Source organism: Bufo bufo, chromosome 1 (genome assembly GCF_905171765.1).
Source record: "Bufo bufo chromosome 1, aBufBuf1.1, whole genome shotgun sequence".
Classification (NCBI taxonomy): Eukaryota; Metazoa; Chordata; class Amphibia; order Anura; family Bufonidae; genus Bufo; species Bufo bufo.
In genome coordinates, this window is record NC_053389.1 from 435,720,466 (window position 1) to 435,743,930 (window position 23,465).

Consider the following 23,465-nt stretch of genomic DNA (forward strand, 5'->3'; position numbering starts at 1 on the left):
AACCCTTTATTGTCCGGCTTTTGGGCGAATAATATAGTACAATCCTACGTCAGACATAGAAAGAAACACCCCAGTGCTGCGCTCTGCTTCCACTACACTAGCGCTGCCTGGTGACGTCACACCGTGGCGAAGGACCTAGGAACTACACCTCCCAGATGCCTTTGCGAGCTCGCCTCTGATTGGTTGATGGAGTGGACGTGGCAGCCGGTCTGGCGCTACCTCAGCTTCCGGTGAGGCTCTGACGGGAAGATGGCTGCTGCCTGGCTGCTCTTGCTCGCCGCCTGTATGGGCCCGGTCGCCTCCCTCTACTTCCATATAGGCGAGACTGAGAAGAAATGTTTCATTGAGGAGATTCCGGACGAAACCATGGTGATAGGTGAGGTTCTGCAGTCTCGTGCTCTTTCTCTAGCACCATGCCCGTGCACATCATGTCACTCTACCTTTATATGTGAGACGCCTGTAGACACCCTATGACACCTTCTGCATAGACTTCCTCCTTAGAAGAAGAGCTCCACTGGTTTTAATGGTCTCCTGACATCGCATTGATTGACTTTAGCTTTGAGTATTACCATTTCCTTATCCCATTGCTGTTTGGAGGACCCTTCCATTGAGTGCAGTGGCATGGGGGGTGGCCCATAGGTTCTGATAAGGGGGCAGTATTTGCACTAATGCCATCTTCTCCCATAACACGTCTAAGGCTCTTTCACACTTGCGTTCTTTTCTTCCGGCATAGAGTTCCGTCGTCGGGGCTCTATGCCGGAAGAATCCTGATCAGGATTATCCTAATGCATTCTGAATGGAGAGAAATCCGTTCAGGATGCATCAGGATGCCTTCAGTTCCGGAACAGAACTTTTTTGGCCGGAGAAAATACCGCAGCATGCTGCGCTTTTTGCTCCGGCCAAAAATCCGGAACACTTGCCGCAAGGCCGGATCCGGAATTAATGCCCATTGAAAGGCATTGATCCGGATCCGGCCTTAAGCTAAACGTCGTTTCGGCGCATTGCCGCATCCGACGTTTAGCTTTTTCTGAATGGTTACCATGGCTTCCAGGACGCTAAAGTCCTGGCAGCCATGGTAAAGTGTAGTGGGGAGCGGGGGAGCAGTATACTTACCGTCCGTGCGGCTCCCCGGGCGCTCCAGAGTGACGTCAGGGCGCCCCACGCGCATGGATGACGTGATCGCATGGGGCGCTCTGACGTCATTCTGGAGCGCCCCAGGAGCCGCACGGACTGTAAGTATACTGCTCCCCCGCTCCCCACTACTACTATGGCAACCAGGACTTTAATAGCGTCCTGGGTGCCATAGTAACACTGAACGCATTTTGAAGACGGATCCGTCTTCAAATGCTTTCAGTACACTTGCGTTTTTCCGGATCCGGCGTGTAATTCCGGCAAATGGAGTACACGCCGGATCCGGACAACGCAAGTGTGAAAGAGGCCTAAGTACCTAGAGGTGCATGTTATAGATGCACTGCCATTGTATGTCAGACATGCCCACATCCTTAACTAAGGATTTGCTTACTTAGCTCAAAAAAAAACCTGATGAAAATAAAGTGTGAATGAGCACTTGCTAGGCTTCCATGTGCATCTTGGTCTGTGCTGCCTCACCACAAAAGACGCACATGTCCTGTCTTTGGCCGCAACATGCGGATTGTGAACCCATTGAAGCCAGTGGGTATGCACCGCAATGTGCAGTGCACAAGGACAGTGTCCATGTTTTGCGCCTCTGCAGTTTGCAGTCCACAAAATGGACACTGTCGTGTTAATACACCCCAAGGGTCCATTCACACGTCCACATCTGGTTGTGGACACATTCATTTCAATGGGGCTGCAAAAGATGCGCACAGCACTGCGCTGTCCGCATCCGTAATTCTGTTCCGCGGCCCCGCAAAAAAAGAGAATTCAGACAAGAATAGGCATTTCTACAGTAGGACCTGCCATGTGCAGTCTGCAAAATGCCCTTATCCGTGTTTTGTGGATCCGCAAAACATTTACAGATGTCTGAATGGACCCTAAGAGTCAGAGGATGCCAAAAGCCAGGTTTTTTTTGGCTAGGTAATAAGAATTTCCATAGACATCCAAATCAACTATAGCCACACACAGGACAATCTTCAGCTTGCTGCGGAGCCTCACCACGCCTCTGTTCATACAATATATTATAAATGCAGCTCAACAATCAGAAAGTTAATTCGGTGTATCAAAGTGAGCCTCAATATACTGCTACGACCACAAGGTACTTGTAAGGTGCCGTCCTCGGACTTTAATTCATAGTATAGCATTTACAGAACACTGACTTTTCTGCTCCATCCGAGCGACATTTCAGAGGACGCATGATTTGGTTTATTGAATGCACTTTTTGATTGCTGAGCTGCCTTTATTATATTACATAGACATCAATAAAAAACAACACAAAAGAATGGTCTACAAATAGAGCTGAGCTGCAGTATGCTTCTGGCTCTGTCCACTGACTAATTTCCAGTGGCGGTACTGGGTGTCAGACTGATCTGGAGGACTCCTCCAGGGTATAGGTCATCAGTGTTTAAAAGCTGGGATACCCCTTTAACCCCTTAAGGACACAGCCTTTTTACACCTTAGGACCAGGCCATTTTTTGAAAATCTGACCAGAGTCCCTTTAAGTGCTGATAACTTTAAAACGCTTTGACTTATCCAGGCCGTTCTGAGATTGTTTTTTCGTCACATATTGTACTTCATGACACTGGTAAAATGGAGTCAAAAAAATAATTTTTTTTGCACCAAAAAATACCTAATTTAACAAAAATTTGGAAAAATTTGCAAATTTCAAAGTTTCAGTTTCTCTACTTCTGTAATACATAGTGATACCCCCAAAAATTGTGATGACTTTACATTCCCCATATGTCTACTTCATGTTTGAATTGTTTTGGGAATGATATTTTATTTTTTGGGGATGTTATAAGGCTTAGAAGTTTAGAAGCAAATCTTGAAATTTTTCAGAAATTTACAAAAACTCAATTTTTAGGGACCAGTTCAGGTCTCAAGTCACTTTGCGAGGCTTACATAATAGAAACCACCCAAAAATGACCGCATCTAAGAAACTACACCCCTCAAGGTATTCAAAACTGATTTTGTATACGTTGTTAACCCTTTAGGTGTTGCACAAGAGTTATTGGCAAATGGGGAGGAAATTTGAGAATTTCATTTTTTTGTCTAATTTTTCATTTTAACCCATTTTTTCCACTAACAAACCAAGGGTTAACAGCCAAACAAGACTGGATCTTTATTGCCCTGACTCTGCTGTTTACAGAAACACCCAATATGTGGCCGTAAACTACTGTACGGCCACACAGCGGGGCGTAGAGGGAAAGGTGCGCCGTATGGTTTTTGGAAGGCTGATTTTTATGGACCGGTTTATTTACACCATGTCCCATTTGAAGCCCCCTGATGCACCCCTAGAGGAGAAACTCCCTAAAAGTGACCCCATCTAAGAAACTACACCCCTCAAGGTATTCAAAACTGATTTTACATACGTCGTTAACCCTTTAGGTGTTGCACAAGAGTTATTGGCAAATGGCGATGAAATTTGAGAATTTCATTTTTTTGCCTAATTTTCCATTTTAACCCATTTTTTCCACTAACAAAGCAAGGGTTAACAGCCAAACAAGACTGTATCTTTATTGCCCTGACTCTGCTGTTTACAGAAACACCCAATATGTGGCCGTAAACTACTGTACGGGCACACAGCGGGGCGTAGAGTGAAAGGTGCGCCGTTTGGTTTTTGGAGGGCTGATTTTGCTGGACTGTTTTTTTGGCACCATGTCCCATTTGAAGCCCCCCTGATGCACCCCTAGATTATAAACTCCATAAAAGTGACCCCATCTAAGAAACTACACCCCTCAAGGTATTCAAAACTGATTTTACAAACTTTGTTAACCCTTTAGGTGTTGCACAAGATTTAATGGAAAATAGAGATACAATTTCAAAATTTCACTTTTTTGGCAGATTTTCCATTTTAATATTTTTTTTCCAGTTACAAAGCAAGGGTTAACAGCCAAACAAAACTCATTATTTATGGCCCTAATTCTGTAGTTTACAGAAACACCCCATATGTGGTCGTAAACCGCTGTACGGGCACACGGCAGGGCGCAGAAGGAAAGGAATGCCATATGGTTTTTGGAAGGCAGATTTTGCTGGACTGGTTTTTTGACACCATGTCCCATTTGAAGCCCCCCTGATGCACCCCTAGAGTAGAAACTCCAAAAAAGTGACCCCATTTTAGAAACTACGGGATAGGGTGGCAGTTTTGTTGGTACTAGTTTAGGGTACATATGATTTTTGGTTGCTCTATATTACACTTTTTGTGCGGCAAGGTAACAAGAAATAGCTTTTTTGGCACCGTTTTTTTTTTGTTATTTACAACATTCATCTGACAGGTTAGATCATGTGGTAATTTTATAGAGCAGGTTGTCACGGACGCGGCGATACCTAATATGTATACATATTTTATTTATGTAAGTTTTACACAATGATTTCATTTTTAAAACCAAAAAAATGTTTTAGTGTCTCCATAGTCTAAGAGCCATAGTTTTTTCAGTTTTTGGGCGATTATCTTAAGTAGGGTCTCATTTTTTGCGGGATGAGATGACGGTTTGATTGGCATCTATTTTGGGGTGCATATGACTTTTTGATTGCTTGCTATTACACTTTTTGTGACGTAAGATGACAAAAAATGGCTTTTTTTACACCGTTTTTTTAAAAAAAAAATTACGGTGGTCATCTGAGGGGTTAGATCATGTGATATTTTTATAGAGCCGGGCGATACGGACGCGGCGATACCTAATATGTATACATATTTTATTTATGTAAGTTTTACACAATGATTTCATTTTTGAAACAAAAAAAATGATGTTTTAGTGTCTCCATAGTCTAAGAGCCATAGTTTTTTCAGTTTTTGGGCGATTATCTTGGGTAGGGTATGATTTTTGCGGGATGAGATGACGGTTTGATTGTTACAATTTTGGCGTACATGCGACTTTTTTGATCACTTTTATTACCTTTTTTGGGAAGTAAGGTGGGCAAAATTTTAATTTCATCATAGTTTTTTTATTTTTATGGTGTTCACCGTTCGGGTAAAGTAACATGACCGTTTTATAGATCAGGTCGTTACGGATGCGGCGATACCAACCATGTGTAGGGAATTTTATTTTTTTCATTTTTTATCAGTGATAAATGTGTTTTTTTATTTTTACTTTTTTTTCACTTTTATTCACTTTTTTTTTGACCCAGACCCACTTGGTTCTTGAAGATCCAGTGGGTCTGATGTCTGTATAATACAGTACAGAACAATATATATTGTACTGCACTGTATTTTACTTACACTGAACAGATCTATGCCTTTCAGCACAGATCTGTTCAGCACCATGGACAGCAGGACGCCTGAGAGGCGTCCTGTTGCCATGGGAACCTTCCCCGTCTGCTCAGAACTTCGCAGACGGGGAAGGGTAAGGAGGGGATCTCTCGGGGGGCTGTCTGGGGGCTCTCTCCCTCCCCATCGGGGGGCTGCAAAGGCACAGCAGCCCCCCGATGGGAGAGGGAGGGAGCTCCCTGCGCTGTTAACTTTTTCCATACAGCGGTCCGTACGGACCGCTGTATGGAAAGGGTTAAACGGCTGACATCGCATCGCAGATGTCAGCCGTTTATACCAGGGTGCCAGCAATGTGCTGGCACCCTGGTATACCCACTGAACACCAATGAATTTTCAAGGGGAGGCGGGCGGGGGATCGCGATCCCGCCTGCCGCACCGCCCGCAACCCTCCCCCTGCACCTCCCGCCACCATAAAAATCATTCGGGGGTGCAGGGGGGGGGAATAAAACTTTTTTTAGGCATAAAAAGTTTCTGATCCCCGCGGTCAGGGACCGCAGGGACCAGAAACTGCAGAAATCGCAGCAAACCGCAGGTCTGAATTGACCTGCGGTTTGCCGCGATCGCCGACATGGGGGGGTCACGGGACCCCCCCCGCGCATTTAGCCACCGGGTTCCGATCACTGCCGGCCGGGCGGCAGTGATCGGAACAACACATGACGTACCGGTACGTCATGTGTCCTTAAGAGGTTAATGGGACTTTGTCACCTGTCCTCCTGCGAGCCCTATTAGGGCTACTTTCACACTCACATTTTGGCTTTCCGTTAGTGAGATCCGTTCAGGGCTCTCACAAGCGGTCCAAAACGGATCAGTTTTGCCCTAATGCATTCTGAATGGAAAAGGATCCGCTCAGAATGCATCAGTTTGCCTCCATTCAGTCTCCATTCCACTCTGGAGGCGGACACCAAAACGCTGCTGACGAAACTAAGCCAAACGTTTTCACTGGCACAATAGAAAACACATTCATCCTCCATTGACTTTCAATGGTGTTCAAGATGGATCCGTCTTGGCAATGTTACAGATAATACAAACGGATCTGTTCTGTACGGATGATTGCGGTTGTATTATCGGTGCGGATCCGTCTGTGCAGATCCATGACGGATCCGCACCAAATGAGTGTGACAGTAGCCTTAAGTACAGTAATACATGTATTATGCAAACCAGTCTTAGAATACATTCAGGTGACTTCTCCTGCAGTCCTCCCCATTATGTGCGTGCACTCAGGAGTCCCCTCAATGTATTCCAGGGCAGGCTGATGGGGGAGCGGGGTGAGTGGTCAGCAGCATGTGTTCTGTACATACTGTATATTACTGTACCTAAAAGGGTCCACCAAGAATAGCTCTGCTAACCCATGTGCATGTACTAAAATAAGGAGACGATACTTTACTTTCTCCTTTTTATCCCTGTTGCTTCCAGTGGTGCATGCCAGTCTTTCTTTTTCTGGCTGCAGTGGTGATGTACCATGCAGCCAGTCCCTGGCCTTAGCAGTATATGAGATGTCACTGCTGAGGCCAATGATCAGCGGTGACTTGTGGGTACGGAATGTCACTGCTACAGCCAGGAAGACAGACATCGGTAGGGAGCAGCACTGGAAGCGCAGGGGTGTAAAGGGGTGATTATTGTCTCTTTTGTTATCTTAGCACATGTACAGGAGCTGAGTATTTTATTTTTTCCCCTGCCCCTTTAATATGGCTTGCAGGAGCAGACACAGGCCATACATATACTGTAGCATGCATGTTCATTTCAGTTGGAAGAGGGAGACAAGCTGACACCTGCCAGGGGATTATCTCATAGCTTAACAAAACAGATGCCTGATCCTCATTCTCCTGCTATCGGGTGATGATTTGGACGCCCGTATACACCTAGATTTGCCATCGGGATCCTTAGATATTGGGGTAATATCAATATGAAGCCAGTGCTGCTAGTTACATATGTAGGCAATGTCTTCAGGCTTGTAATCTTTCTGCTCTTACAGGAAATTACCGCACCCAGCTTTATGACAAGCAGAGGGATGAGTATTTACCCGCAACGCCTGGCCTCGGCATGTTTGTCGAAGTGAAGGACCCAGATGATAAAGTAAGTGCGGCGTTCCTATCTTGCTTATGTCAGGGTTTTCCTTTATGCTACTAACATGTAATTGTCCTTCCATGCTAGATTATCCTTTCTCGTCAGTACGGATCAGAGGGCCGCTTCACCTTCACTTCCCACACCCCCGGGGAACACCAGATATGTCTCCATTCTAACTCCACTAAGTTCTCTCTCTTTGCTGGTGGGATGTTGGTGAGTATTACTAGTCATACGGTTGATGAGCTGGTCAGAACTGCACTGTGTGAACAAGGGAGGGGTTTTGGGGTTACTACCCATTATTTGTCAGACACGGATTTCGATATATACTTAGTTGTCTTAGGTCTTATGCTGTGCCTGATTTAGTCTTGTATATCACACGTGCATGAAGTTTCTTGGCTTAGCCCCAACCCTTTTATTCCCAATCTCTCTTTGCAATGATTCAACATTCCCGTACTGTGTTTGCTTTAGAGGGTTCACCTTGACATCCAAGTTGGAGAACATGCCAATGACTATGCCCAAATTGCAGCCAAGGACAAATTGAGCGAGCTACAGCTACGTGTGCGACAGTTGATCGAACAAGTGGAACAGATTCAAAAGGAACAAAATTACCAAAGGGTAAGCGTATCCCTTGATTGTACTGCCTGGGAGAGCTTCTTAACCCATTCAGGTCCTGACACAGTTTAGTTGTTTTTAGCACATATCAGTTTAGTTGCATTACTTTTTTAGTTTTGGTAGGCGAGTGGTGTGTTTTGGTTTGATTTTATGTATGTGAACAATGCAGGCTTGTTTGTTTTCATTGTTTATACATATAATTTGATTTTTCAAGATATTTTTAGATTTGTTTGAAAAAATGTTTTTACATTTTACTTTTTTCCCCAGCTAATATGGTTAACCTAAAACAGCCAATTTATTACTGTATTGTATACCATGTGGGGTATACTCTTCCAATGGGGTTATCCACCCTTAAAGGAGTATAACTCACAAAATAGAGGGGCATCGCTATTTCTGAGACTTTATACACTTTCAGTTGAGTCTGCACAGTTTATTATCCCTAAGAATATACAATCTAAGGGAGGACTACCCCAATAATAGGGGCCTATTTACACTGTGCAGTACTAAGATCATTCACAAACAGATGGACTTATGTCAGAGTGTATATAGGCTGGAGTTTTATGGTTTTAACTTTTAATGTGTTTTCCTTATTTGACATTGTGCCGTTTTAAAGAATAAAAGGATCCTTGTCATTGGCTTATACAGGTGAAACTCAAAAAATTTGAATATTGTGTAAAAGTTTGCACAATATTCAAATTTTTTGAGTTTCACCTGTATAGTGGTCCATGTACTGCTAGTTATTGAGTGTCCCTCGTTCTAGTATTAATTTATTTTTTCTTGCGGTATTGGGGGGTATCGCGAGGTGTGCAGCAGTCCATTTCCTGGGATCTAGGTAGAGCCGCTAATCTTCAATGTCTTCATTTCACTTTGCGGTTTATGCTCGGTTTTTCACGTGGGAAAAGAACGCAGTGTACTACAGTACAAGCAAAGTGAATAAGATTTGACAGCTCTTATGTAGACTTTGCTTTTTTTTTTTTAACCTTTGATTGAAATTCACCTGCAGTGCAGATTTCACGGTTTGCAATGCAAATATGCATCAAATCCGCAACAAACTGCAAACCACACATTCAGATTTTGGTGTGGAGTTGGTGCAGAAACGTGTGCAGCATTTTTTAGAAGCCACTTGCTGTGTAATTTGTAGGCCAGCTTGATGGAACAGCGAGGGGTGTTTATCAATTTTTATCAGTTATAGTAATTGCATTTATACTTTGCCTTTCTTTAGGTAGATATTTTTTTTTGTTCATTCTAGATGCTTCAAGGCATAGAAATGTTCCTGAAAGGCACAGAGAAAACCTATTTTCATTATTTATTAATTCTGTTGTGAATTACAGCACATTTTCCAGGCTGTGGAAGGCCATGCAGAACACTAGAGTCTCAAAACTTTGCAACTTTCTTAAGCCAGAAATTGGTCATAGGAAGTTTAAAGGGAGTCTGTCACCACATTTTGGCATTATAGACCGCTTACATAGCGCTGTAGATGATTCAAATGGTACCTTTGTTTTGTTCTTGTGAAGTTCACCAGAGGCAAAAATTGACTTTTACTCGTATGTAAATGAGGGCTCACAATGGGCCCACTACGATGCCCATTGTGGGCACAGCGTCACTGTAGATACTGCGCAAACGGCGCAATACCAGCGGCAAGGAGGCAGACCAGAGGAGCAGTAGCTACAGTGACGCCGTGCCCACAATGGGCATCGTAGTGCGCATGCCCTAGCCCAGCGAGGGAGAACGCAGGCGCGGGATCTCGCTGGCAGAGAAAGAGGACGCAAGGGAAGAGAAGGGCAGGCAGAGACTGAAGCGGGGATATGAGCAAAAGAGGCAGAGCAGCCTGGGCTCCAACGTAGTGAACGCACTTGCGAGCCCTCATTTAGATACGTATAAAAGTCTGTTTTTGCCCCGGGTGAACTTCACAAGAACACAACAGAGGTACCATTTGAATCATCTACAGTTATGCTACAGCGTTATGTAAGCGGTCTATAATGTCCAAATGTGGTGACAGACTCCCCTCTAAGATATTCCCCCATAAAGTTTTTTGTCTTTGACCTATCATTTGTACATCTTATGTTGCTTGCTATATTGACGATAATTCTCCTGGTCCTTGCAGTGGCGGGAGGAGAGATTCCGACAGACAAGTGAAAGCACCAACCAGCGCGTCCTATGGTGGTCGATTGCTCAGACACTGATACTTGTGGCTATTGGAGTCTGGCAGATGAGGCATCTGAAGAGTTTCTTTGAAGCCAAGAAACTGGTGTAAACTTTCATATGAAGCAGTGTCTGCTTTACCAGAAGTGTTGGACCACCTCCAGCTGGGAGTTTTCCACCAGTAAAACCCAATAGGATGGAACTGTATGTTACACGGTGACTCCAGCATGTGGGACCAGAACACTCTGCTTGGATCACCAATGTCATATTGTCCCTGTCAATGCCAGAGGGAACTATCCTAAAATATTGAATGAGATTGTTGCTGTTTACCATTCATTGTTAATATTGAATTTTTGCATTTTTATCATACTGAACTTATACCAAAAGCCAACAGTATAAGCATTTTTCCCCTCACTTTTTTTTCTCCCATAATGCAGAAATCAGGTAAATTATTCTAGCAGTAAAAATTCATGATTTTTTTTTTTTTTTCTGTTTTGCTTAATTGTTTTTATGGTGAAGCGGTCTTGGGTTAATTTTATGTGCTTTTATCATGACTCATGGTTATAGATTTTTCTTTTCTTAGACTTGGATAAGAAGTGATATGGATATTCCTACCTGGCCCAGGTTTGCACTGCACTGGAGGAAACTGCTGCAGTGGCTTCATTGTCCCGAGCCTTGCTGCTGCTGTACGGTCACTATGAGATTTTAAAATACCACGTTTTGAGATTAAATTGCACTTGCCAAATAGCTGTACCACCTGCAGTAATAATCTCAGAGACTGTCTGTCTGTAAACTGGCTCCCTTCTGTTTTCAGGGGATTAAGCCACTAGGATCCCCAACTACACGGGTCCTGTTGTAAATGAATTTGAATGTCTGGGTTTTTCATGTTTTGCTTTAAATAAAAACTAAATTTCCCTCCATCTTGGCCTTGGTTTTATCTTTTCCTGATTTTGGTACTCATTATTAGTAAGTCTACTAGGGATCGACCGATTATCGGTTTTACCGATATTATCGGCCGATATTCAGGATTTTGAACGTTATCGGCATCTATTTTGCCGATATACCGATAACGTATTGGGAACACAGAACGCGCTGCTCTCAGCGCTCTCTGTGTTCCCTCAGCAGCACAGGGGAGAAGGAAGCAGTGTCTCCCTCCCCCTGTGATGCTGCCGCCAATGAGTAGAGAGGACAAAAGAAGGGGAGGGGCTGTGGCCACCGCTCCACCAATGAAGATAAGTCTTTCATTAATTCATATACAGGAGGCGGGAGCTGGCTGCAGAATCACATAGCCGGCTCCCGACCTCTATGAGCGGTAGCTGCGATCCGCGGTAGTTAAACCCTTAGGTGCCGCCGATCGCAGCTACTGCTCATAGAGGTCGGGAGCCGGCTATGTGATTCTGCAGCCAGCTCCCGCCTCCTGTATATGAATTAATGAAAAACTTATCTTTATTGGTGGCGCAGTGCGCGCCCCAGTATTAATCATTGGTGGCGCAGTGCGCCCCCCATCCCAGTATTAAAAACGTTGGTGGCGCAGTGCGCCCCCCCCCCCCCCAGTATTAATCATTGGTGGCAGTGGCCACAGGATCCCCTCTCTCCTGCTCCTCCGATCGGAGCCCCAGAAGTGTAAGCCTGGGGCTCCGATCGGTTACCATGGCAGCCAGGACGCTACTTAAACACTGGCTGCCATGTTCAGCTCCATGCTGCTGTGTGCACAAAGCACAGAGCAGCAGGGACAGAGTGAGATCCTATTCACCCTGATAGAGATCTATCAGGGTGAATAGGACAAGGGTTCTAGTCCCTAAGGGGGCTAAAAGTTTGTAAAAAAAAAAAAACTAAAATATTAAGTATAAATGAAAGATTTACAAAAAAATAAAAATACACGTTAACAATAAACATATTTTCAGCAGATTTGTGTAGGAATTTTTTATTTTTTTTTCAAAAATGAAAATTCCCAGAATATCGGTATCGATCCCTAAAGTCTACTGCACACAGCCTGGAAATAATGTGTAATTGTGAAGGTTGCATGTAGTGATCTCCCAACAAAGGACAGTAAGACAAATAGAACCTGTTATGGACCTGTCACTATGGACACCACAACAGTGACCATTAGGCTGCTTTCACATCAGGATCTGGCAGGGATCAGCAAAAACGCTTCCGTTATGTTAATACAACCGGCTGCATCCGTTCTGAATGGATCCGGTTGTATTATCTCTAAAATGACCAAGACAGATCCGTCACTACAACAATTGTAAGTCAATGGGCGTCAGATCAGTTTTCTTTTGTGTTCAAGAAAACAGATCCAGCACCATTGACTTGCATTGTGTTTCGTGCCAGATCCGTCTTGATCAGTATCCAATGACGCACAAAAAAAACACTGCTTACAGCATTTGTGTGTGCGTCATGGGAACGGAACAGAATGCATTCTGGTGCACTCAGTTCAGATCAGTTTTGTCCCCATTGACGATGAATGGGGACAAAACTGAAGGAAAGCGCAGATGTGAAAGAAGCCTTATACAGTAAGGGTCCATTCACACGTCTGCAAAATAGGTCGGCATCAGTTCCACAATTTTGCGGAACAGGTGCAGACCCATTCATTTTCAATGGGGCCGGAATGTGCTGTCCGCATCCGCAAAAAAAAAAGAACATGTCCTGTTCTTGTCCGGAATTGCGGACAAGAAAAGGCATTTTCTATGAGAGTGCCGGCGATGTGCGGTCCGCAAAATGCAGAACGCACATTGCCGCTGTCCGTGTTTTGCGGATCCTCAAAACACATACGAACGTGTGAATGGACCCTAAGTATTTCTATTTCACACCCCATGGCAGCATACTAAGAGACTGACCCTTGACCTCTGTAGGGGCAGGAACAGAGCGAGATTAAATTGGCCCCTCCAACCTGTTTCTTGGCCTACAGCGGTTAGAGTCCTCCCTGATCTGTCGGGGTTGAAGAATATATATATTTTTCCCCTCCCCTCCATGACTGCACCTTACTTGGAGATTATCCTCCTCCTCCAGCCAGGCAGGGACAGGAAGGTTCAAAAGGGCCCGCCTCCTCACTTATCTTCAGTGTCTTCCTGTCCCTGCCAGGCGGAAGATAGGACTACGTTCGTGCTCCGGTCGGGAGCTATCGCGGAGTAGCGGGTGCATTGCGCCAGCCACGGTCTTACCTTGGGCAAGTAAGGCCGTTCCATGGAGCCTGCCGCGGTCCTCTCCATATTCAAAACTCGCGCGCGCCAGCGCGTAGTGACTAGCCGCGGCAACCGGACACTCAAAGGAGTACTTCCGGTTTCTAGGCTGCCTGCTGCCCAAGATTCTCGGCTCCGGCGGGTGACATCATCTGGGGGCCTAATTGTGGTAGCCGGAGAGTTGCCGGGCCGGATGACGTCGGAGGTCCTGGGGAGACTTCCGGCCTACGTAGTTTTTAAAAACTGGCGCCCTGGTCATATCGGATGTCGGCCTCTGACCAGAGAGTTTGCAAGTTTCCTGCAGCCTCAGATATCCGCACATATGGATCAGGAGGAAGCTATGGACCAACCTGTAGCTGTGAGTGACATCCAGGTTGTGAGTATGGAATGCTGCTTGCACTGTTACTAAGTCTCTCATCTTTTCCCTTTTTTCTGTATGGAAGAGTGACAAAGATAGCTCTGTAAAACCTAAAATATCGCCGAAATCTAAAATACCCAGATGTCGCGTATGTTCGGCCAAACTCCCCGATAATTACGCTAAAAAACTGTGTGGAAAATGCATTGATAGCATTGTTAGGGAAGAAGTCCCGTCCCTAAAACAGGAATTGCAGTGCCTGATTAAGCAGGAGATAAAAACCGCTTTTTCAGATTTTTCTGCAGCCGCTAGCGTTCCGTCAACATCAAAACAGGAGCCCAGGAAAAAATTGGGTTTAAACAAAGCCGCGACCGCATCCCAGGTTCTTTTAAGATTAGCATCCACTTTTTTGTCCATAGGATCACGCAATGATCCTGTATCTTCGAATGGCAAAGAAGAACCTTTAGCTAGTTTGGAGAGTGAAACATCAATTTTAGGACAACTCAAGAACGGGGACAATTCTTCTTCGTCAAAAGGAAGCCTTTTCTTAATTGTTCGGGGTAGGAAAACCTTCCTGTCAGGATTTTTCCACTCCCTCAGGATAAGAGACTGCAGATTTTTGTGTACCGGAAATACCCTTTTCTTCTTAGTTTCTAATACTGAAAACATTCTATCCTGGGCGGACCTATGTACTTTTTCTTCCTTAATTTCCATGGTATCCCTGACCGCTTTCAATAGATCGTTTATATCGTCAGATGAAAATAGATAATTTTTAAAATCGCCATCGGAGTCAGAGTTGTTACTATCCTCATCACTATCTGAAGAAATATCAGAGGAGGATGAAGAGGTTTTTATGGGGGATATCGCGGCCACGTCCGTTGCTAGGTCCCTAAAAAGTTGGTTGGAACAACTAGATGTACTCTTAAAATCCAATACTCCATACGAAAACTTTGCAGACTCCTTCCCTCTTTTATTAAAGGCCGTAGATTTTTTGTCAGACACAACAGCGGATTCTGTCAGGCTGGCCGCAAGAGCTACGGCTTTAGCCAATAACTCTAGAAGGGCACTTTGGCTAAAAGCTTGGTCCGGAGACACAGGTTCCAAAGCAAAACTATGTAACATCCCGTTTTATGGTAATCTTCTCTTTGGTCAGGACTTAGATAAAATTCTAGAGAAAGCTTCTGATTCCAAAAAGAACTTCCCAGAGGATAAAAAGAAGAGGAAAGCTCCCTTTTTTCGTCCCCAAAAAAAGGTTAGTTTTCAAAATAAAAGGAGTAAAACGGAAAACTGGAGATCAGGAAGACAGAAAGGGAAGGGTTTTATGTTCTCTCCCCGTTCCGAGGAATCTTCCAAGAAATGAAGCCAGAGCCCCAATGGGGGGAAGACTGGGAAAATTTGTGGATTGCTGGGAAAAATACTCATGCAGCCACTGGTTACTAAATACCCTCCACAAAGGATACAGTATTCCCTTTGTCAAAAGTCCCCCCTCTTTATTTGTTCAGACTCCAGTTCAGAGCTCGGAACATCTCCAGCTTTGCATGGAACAAGAAATCGAACTGCTAGTTCAGATGAACGTCTTAGTTCCGGTACCAACGAACCAAGTCGGTCTGGGCTGTTATTCCAGGGTGTTCTTAGTAAAGAAACCAAACGGGAAAATGCGTCTCATCATAAATATGAAAGCCCTGAACAGGTCCATAAAGTACGAAAAATTCAGGATGGAATCTATAAGAACCACGGTCAAAGTTCTACAAGAAGGCGTGTTTCTAGCATCCATAGATTTAAAAGATGCGTATTTTCACGTACCCATTCATCCAGGGTCACAACCGTTCTTGAGAATAGCGGTATGGGTCCAAGGGCATCTAAAACATTTCCAGTTTCAAGCTCTACCCTTTGGGATAACGACGGCCCCCAGGCTTTTTACAAAAATTATGCTAGAGGCAATAACCCCTCTGAGGAGGGAAAAAATAATGATAGTCCCATACCTGGACGACCTTTTAATAGTAGGGGACTCCCAGAAAGACCTAGAGATCAATCTATCCAAAACGATAGACAGACTGGAGGAACTGGGTTGGATTTTAAATCGGGAAAAGTCCCACTTAGTTCCCACACAAAGAATAGTTTTTTTGGGAATTCTCATAGACTCGGTGAGCCAAAAATGCTTTTTACCAGCAGAAAAGATCACAAAGATCCAATCCCAAGTAAAACAATTCAGGCAACAAAGATCCCACACCATAAGACAAACGATGGCCCTGATAGGATCCTTTACAGCTTGTATCCCGGCAGTGAAGTGGGCGCAAATACATTCCCGTCCTCTTCAGGCGTTCATGTTAAAAATATGGAACCGAAGACAAGATTCTCTAGACAGTCTAATAACAATTCCGGATCCCATTCGGTCCTCACTAAAATGGTGGGAATCAAATTTAAATCTACAGAGGGGAGTTCCTTGGATAGTCAGAGATCAGTTGATCCTCACCACGGATGCCAGTCTATGGGGCTGGGGAGCACATCTCCAATCAGTGTCAGCCCAAGGGGAGTGGTCACAATCCCAGAAGAGGTACTCATCAAACCACCGGGAACTTCTGGGGGTGTGGGAGGCTCTGAGTTACTTCTCAGAAGAGTTAAAGAGGTCCAACGTACAAATAACGTCCGACAACAAGACGGTGGTTGCATATATAAACCACCAGGGAGGAACAAAAAGCAAACTACTTCAAGTCCTAGCCAACAAGATTTTCTTGTGGGCGGAGGAGAATCTCCTCTCCCTATCAGCGATTTTTCTAAAAGGGACGCAAAACATCCAAGCGGATTTCCTCAGCCGCAGGAAATTAGATCCGGGGGAGTGGAGTTTAAAAGAGGAAATTTTCCAGACCTTAACACAAAGGTGGGGTCTTCCCCAAATAGACCTCTTTGCAAACAAAATAAATGCAAAATTACCAACTTATTTTTCCCTAGATCCATGGGATCCGAGAAGTGCAGGAACAGATGCACTAGCTCTTCCTTGGAATTTCCAACTGGCATACTGTTTCCCACCTCTGCCTCTGATTACAAGGGTTCTCTGGAAAATAAAAGAAGAGAGGGCCGAGGTAATCCTAATTGTTCCCAACTGGCCGAGGAGATCCTGGTTTCCTCTCCTGGCAAAGATGTCCAAGGAGGATCCATGGATTCTACCCTGGTCAGAAGACCTCCTCTGTCAAGGGCCAGTTTTCCACCCAAAGACGCAAAGTCTGCATCTCTCTGCTTGGATCCTGAAAGGGCAGTCTTAAAATCTAAGGGTTTATCGGACAGAGTAATTAATACCATGCTAGCCGGCAAAAAAGATGTCACTAATAAAATTTACCGCAAAATCTGGAATAGATATGTTTCCTGGTGTTCAGAAAATACTTCTAACTCCGTGGGGAGTATTCTGTCTATTCTAGATTTTCTTCAAGAAGGTTTTAATAAAGGGTTAAAACCTAGCACTCTTAGGGCCAGATATATCATTAGGCTAAGTCACTTTTGTGGAGTCAAATAGTCGCAAAAAAAAATGCAAATCAAAATTTTGCGACTTTTTCAAGGCAAGCGCTAAGCACTCCAGTTTTGAGTAAATGGGCGTTTTGGCTTATGCAAATGATTGGCTAGACAAATTTACTATTGCGACTTTTTAAAAAAGTCGCAAAAAAGTCCCAATTTCACTCCAGCGAGGACCATGCTTATCTTTTGAGACTTTTTAATAGAACATGCGACTTTTTCATAAAAACGTGCGACTTTTTCGTTAAGATGTGCGACTTTTGTAAAGCTGCTTACTGACGGATAAACTGCTACCGTCAAACCACATTTATTACAGTCTTAAAGGGCCGATCATAAATCTGACTTGGCTAAAACTGACTTTAGCCATATGTTAAAGTGGAGTGAGCTGTCAGAGGAATGATAAATCTGGCCCTTAGAGTCCAAATTTCAGCTTTAAGTGCCTATTTAGACGAAAAAATAGCTCTTAATCCGTGGATCATTCGCTTCATGAAGGGAACCGTCAGACTCAGACCCCGGAGTAGACCTCTGGTCGCTCCGTGGAATTTAAACTCTGTCCTCTCCGGTCTCACTAAACCCCCCTTTGAGCCCTTAGAGTCAGCAAATATCCGATATCTGACCCTTAAAACAGTATTTCTAGTGGCCATTACCTCTGCACGTAGGGTTAATGAGATACAGGCTTTCTCGGTTAAAAAACCCTTCATGACGATCAGGGACGACAGAATAATTCTAAGGTTCGACAATTCCTTTCTACCTAAGGTTGTCTCGGAGTTCCATAGGATGGAGGAGGTGGTTCTTCCTTCATTCTGTGAAAATCCCAGATCTAAAAAAGAAGAGGCTTTTCACACTTTGGATGTCAGAAGGTGTGTTCTGAAGTATATATCAGAAACTAAAGACTGGAGAAAATCTAATAACCTATTTGTCCAATTCTTAGGGGGTAGGAAAGGATTAAAAGCGTCCAAACCGTCTATTTCACGCTGGTTAAAATCGGCTATCTCAGAAGCCTACATAGCAATAGGGGAACGACCCCCGGTAAATATCAAGGCTCATTCAACAAGGGCAGTTTCGACTTCATGGGCGGAAGAAGCATCCGCTTCCTTGGATCAGATTTGTAGGGCAGCAACCTGGTCGAATCCTCATACCTTTGTAAAACACTATAGGATAGATATTGATTCTAAAAGAGACCTATCCTACTGTAGGAAAGTTTTACAAGCAGTTGTTCCTCCCTAATTGACTAATCTGTTAGTTCTCCAAGTAAGGTGCCGTCATGGAGGGGAGGGGAAAAGTTGAATTAGTCTTACCGGTAATTCCTTTTTCGCGAATCCTCCATGACGGCACCGCTTATATTCCCCCCCCCAAAAAAAAAAAAAAGTTATAAAATTAAATAATTTGTCTAGAGTTATATGGATGAGATTTAATATGTATCACAGAGAATGGATAAATAACTGGTGAAGTTCACGAATGAGTGTGTAAGTTTAGGGCCTGTCAAGTCCAGAAGACACTGAAGATAAGTGAGGAGGCGGGCCCTTTTGAACCTTCCTGTCCCTGCCTGGCTGGAGGAGGAGGATAATCTCCAAGTAAGGTGCCGTCATGGAGGTTTCGCGAAAAAGGAATTACCGGTAAGACTAATTCAACTTTTCTTATTTTATGTCCAGGATGGTGACATCGGGGGCTCTGAGCCTTCCTTGCACCCAGCCCTTTATGGATGTTCCTGGACTCGTCTGCTCACCGGGAGTAGAAAACCAATGCTGAGCGGAAGGGTAAAGTGGCACTTGTTCCTGTAGATCGGGAGCCTGTTCCCACTCAGAGCTTGTGGCTCTAGGGAAGAAAGTTCCTGCACAACGGGTATGGCCATGGGTCCGACATGTTTCTGATGTCAGATCCACAGGTAGTCATCAAATGGCAACCGCACTCCGGAAGTTGTGACAGGCGCGGTGCTCGGATTGGATATGAATGTGACGGCCACAGGATGGATGGCAATACTTCCTCCTGGGTGGAGAAAGCAGGTGCTTCATTGGATCAGATTTGCAAAGTGGCTACCTAGTCCAATAATTATACCTTTGCTAGACCTATCAGTTGCTGTAGACGTTTCTTTGGTCGAAAGGTATTGCAGACAGTAATTCTGTGTCGCAGTGTGGGGGAAACTCTGCACCGATGGGAAGCGGGAGTAGAAACTAGGCCAGGACACTGGGGAATGGGAGCAGGACACACACATGCCGAAACACGTTGCCCCAGGCAACTGCATGCACGGCTGACGTGTCACGGCAAACTACACAGGGACTGAGACCCAGCCATGACACTTCTCCCCCTCAAAGCCCTCCTCAAAACTAGATGGAGAATCTAGGTGGAACACCCAAAACGAAGGGGATGGGGGGGGGGGGGGGGAATAGGTAAAGTTCAGCATCAGCACAAGTAAGGCTACTTTCACACTTGCGTTCGGGGTTCCGCTTGTGAGCGCGGTTTGAAGGCTCTCACAAGCGGCCCCGAACGGATCCGTACAGCCCCAATGCATTCTGAGTGGATGCGGATCCGCTCAGAATGCCTCAGTCTGGCTCCGCTTGGCCTCCGTTCCGCTCAGCAGGCGGACACCCGAACGCAGCTTGCAGCGTTCGGGTGTCCGCCTGGCCGTGCGGAGCCAAACGGATCCGTCCAGACTTACAATGTAAGTCAATGGGGACGGATCCATTTGAAGTTGACACAATATAGTGCAATTTTCAAACGGATCCGCCTCCCATTGACTTTCAATGCAAAGTCTGGACAGATCCGTCTGACTAACTTTCACACTTAGATTCTTTTCTGAAATATAATGCAGACGGATCCGCTCTGAACGGATACCATCGTTTGCATTATAGGAGCGGATCCGTCTGTGCAGACACCAGACGGATCCGCTCTGAACGCAAGTGTGAAAGTAGCCTAAGGCTCCATTCACACGTCAGTATATTTTCTTTCCAGATTTACGTTCCTTTTTTTGCGGATCCGTGTTGTTTTTTTTAAAGTGCATCCGCATCTTTTCCGTGTTTCCGCAAAAATCAGAAAAAGAAGGCGGAAAAGATGTTGCTAGGGTACCATAGAAAAAAAAATAGGTGTATAAGAACAGAGAACATGTGCTAGTACAGGCGCCATTTTATTGTGCTTTTGGTGTCGTTCCGAGCTGTGTAAGAAACCTCTGCTTGGCTGGCATAGTTTTCTACCGATTTCTCAGCGATCATCATGGCAGAAGACATGGATAACGTAACTATTTCACTGGATTCTCTCTCCAGATGAGATGTTGCTCAGCGCCTTCAGAAAGGACAATTTCACAAGTTATACAACGATCTGCGACGTGACCCTATAAAGTTCAAAAGCTATTGCCGGATGTCCATGGAAGCATTCGATCATCTGCTGGTCTCTCTACATCCTGACCTTAATTACCTGGACACCAGCATGAGGCTCTGCATATCTTCAGAACAACGGTTGATTGTCACCCTGAGGTAAGTGAATGTGCCATTTTTAGATACTATATATCAGTGATGGCGACCCTTTTAGAGATCGAGTGCCCAAAACCGCAACCCCAAAACCCCCTTATTTATCGCAAAGTGCCAACGTGGCAAGTTAACCTGAATCCTACAGTCCAATATAGTATATCTTTCATGTACTTTATCATGTAGTAGCTATAATAGCCTGTCTACATTCAGTGCACTGCCTGTGCTGTTCATGGTGCGTCCTGCGCTGATAAATGGCAGGAAAGGTCTGAGGCATATTGGTACACGCATACTTTTTCCAGAGTGTGGGTGCCCACAGAGATGGCTCCGAGTGCCGCCTCTGGCACCCGTGCAATAGGTTCGCCACCACTGCTATATATTCAATATAAATATATTATAATGAAAGTTAGAACTTATTTTTCTTTCCTTTTTTGTATTTTTCAGATTCCTTGCTACTGGAAATTAATTCGCTTCGTTGCATTTTGAGTTTCAGCTTGGAATCTCTACAATCTCTGGGATCGTCTGTCATACCTGTACAGTTATATGGCAGCATCTCAGAGAAGCGGTGATGCCCACCCCCAAGGCGGAAGATTGGCTACGTATCGCCGAGGGATTTTATCAATCAGCGCAGTTTCCTAACTGCATTGGGGCACTGGACGGTAAACATATCCGTGTGAAGAAGCCGCCTCACTCAGGGTCCCGGTACTTCAATTACAAGCAATATTTTTCTGTAGTGCTGATGGCCCTTGCAGACAGTAACTACAGGTTTGTAATTGTGGATATCGGGGCCTATGGGAGCACTTTAGACAGCCGCATCTTTAGTGCTTCCAGAATGGGTGAATGGCTTCACACAAACCAGCTTGCCCTGCCAGAGCCCAGTAGACTTCCCGGATCTGCAGGTCCGCCGGCTCCATTTGTGATTGTGGCAGACGAAGGATTCGCATTGTCACTCCACCTGATGCGGCCCTTCCCTAGACGCGATCTGGATGACAGGAAGCGCATCTTCAACTATCGATTGTCTCGCGTTTGTCGGTATGTGGAGTGCGCTTTTGGAATACTGTCCACTAAGTGGAGAGTATTCATGTCATCCATACAGATGAATCCGGACAATGCCACCCTGGTGATACAGGCTTGTGTACTACTACACAACTTCACCAGGATCCACAATGCCTCCACAGATGCAGATTTGGGCCTAAATATGACATCTTCAGTAAGTTTAGACCTGAGCCGGCCTGGAACAGCTGAACCAGCTGTTCGGGAACTCTATGCCGACTACTTCTGCAGTCCTGAGGGGGCATTGTCATGGCAGTTGGATGCCATCCGTGGAAGACGCTGATTTCAGCTGGAATCTGGTTAAAAAATTTTTTAAATGAAATTCCTTAGTTTGGTTAGATCCCCTGTTAGTTTAGATTAGGGACTCGCAAGATAATGAGGACCTTTGACGTGGGCTGAGGTATTGTGCCAAATCCAAAATTTGTTTGAAATTTGGTGTAAATACCTTCTAATACCTCATTTCTAATTCCGTCTATTAAATATTTTTTTGACACTTTTAGATTTGTTCATGTCCTCACAGCTGAACACGAACATGTCCCATTTTTATTAATAAAATGGTATATGTATGCGTTCAGCTTTGAGCAAGGAAAACACCAGATGTAATCAGGCCCGCAATCCACAGAGAAAATCCTTCTACGCAGAAAAGGTAAGTATATTACATCATAATTTCATCCATGTAGACACTGCGATGTGAGAATCGGAGCATTTCATACTCCAATGCTCTCATTTGCACAGCACTTGATCGTGCATGGAAAGGGGTACCTTATTTTGCCAAAACATTGCCACTGATGGGCAGATGCTTCTACCAAGCACTGTGTTTGGTGATGTCAACAGCACTAATATGCGGGCTTCTGCGCTCACCTGGTCCGTAAAAAGGCTAAGGCTGTGCGAGAGCCAGCCCATTAGAGCTAGTGACATCATCAAAAACACTGCTTGCCAGAAGCATCTGCATAACTTTTTTAGTTTTTTAATAGTCATTTCCATGCACTAGCAAGCAAATAGCAATGGAGAATATTGGAGCATTAAAAACCTCTGATGCTCACGAAGGGTGAGCATGGATGAAAATATGGATCAAAATAGTGTTTTTGGAGCAAATGACCGTAACCTACTCGTTGCAGTATTGCAGCCCTCACGTTTCAATTTCCCAATACAGGGCACCTGTCCCTGTGGTCTTCACTGATGTGGATCCACTTGAATGGATCCTCAATCACAGTGATGCAGAACGGACGGATCACGGACTCATTCAAGTAGAATGGGTCTGGATCAGTCCCGACTGCTGAACATCAGTTCTCTGTGTATTGGGGACCACAAATTGCCGTACCAAATGCATTGAACTGAAGCATCAACTTTTGTGTGCATGAGACCATTTTTAATACTAATGACCTAAATTTATAATAGGTCATCAATATTAAATACAAACAAAAATAATAAAATCTTAAACTTTATAGAGAAAAATAACATTCAAATTTTTAAAAGGTAAACATATTTTTTTAAAGACTGCAAGGGTGAACCCGCTCCAGATTTGGGGACGACGACACCTGAAGATCGGCAACTACCGAGAGACTGTGGGTGTGTGGCCACTCCAAACGTGGACACTAAAAGACTGTTAAAGAAAGGCCAGTTAACCACCTCAGCCCCCATAGCTTAAACACCCTTAATGACCAGGCCACTTTTTACACTTCTGCACTACACTA

General features: G+C 44.6%; 1 protein-coding gene across 1 annotated transcript; it reads left to right on the plus strand.

Annotated features, from left to right (window-relative positions):
* Positions 1-211: 211 nt before the first annotated feature.
* Positions 212-11,139, plus strand: TMED9 (transmembrane p24 trafficking protein 9). The gene is made up of 5 exons (XM_040406833.1): positions 212-376; positions 7,374-7,474; positions 7,553-7,678; positions 7,934-8,080; positions 10,182-11,139. The coding sequence occupies exons 1-5, from the start codon at positions 250-252 to the stop codon at positions 10,329-10,331; spliced, it is 651 nt and encodes a 216-aa protein (XP_040262767.1). The 5' UTR covers positions 212-249; the 3' UTR covers positions 10,332-11,139.
* The last annotated feature ends 12,326 nt before the right edge of the window (positions 11,140-23,465 follow it).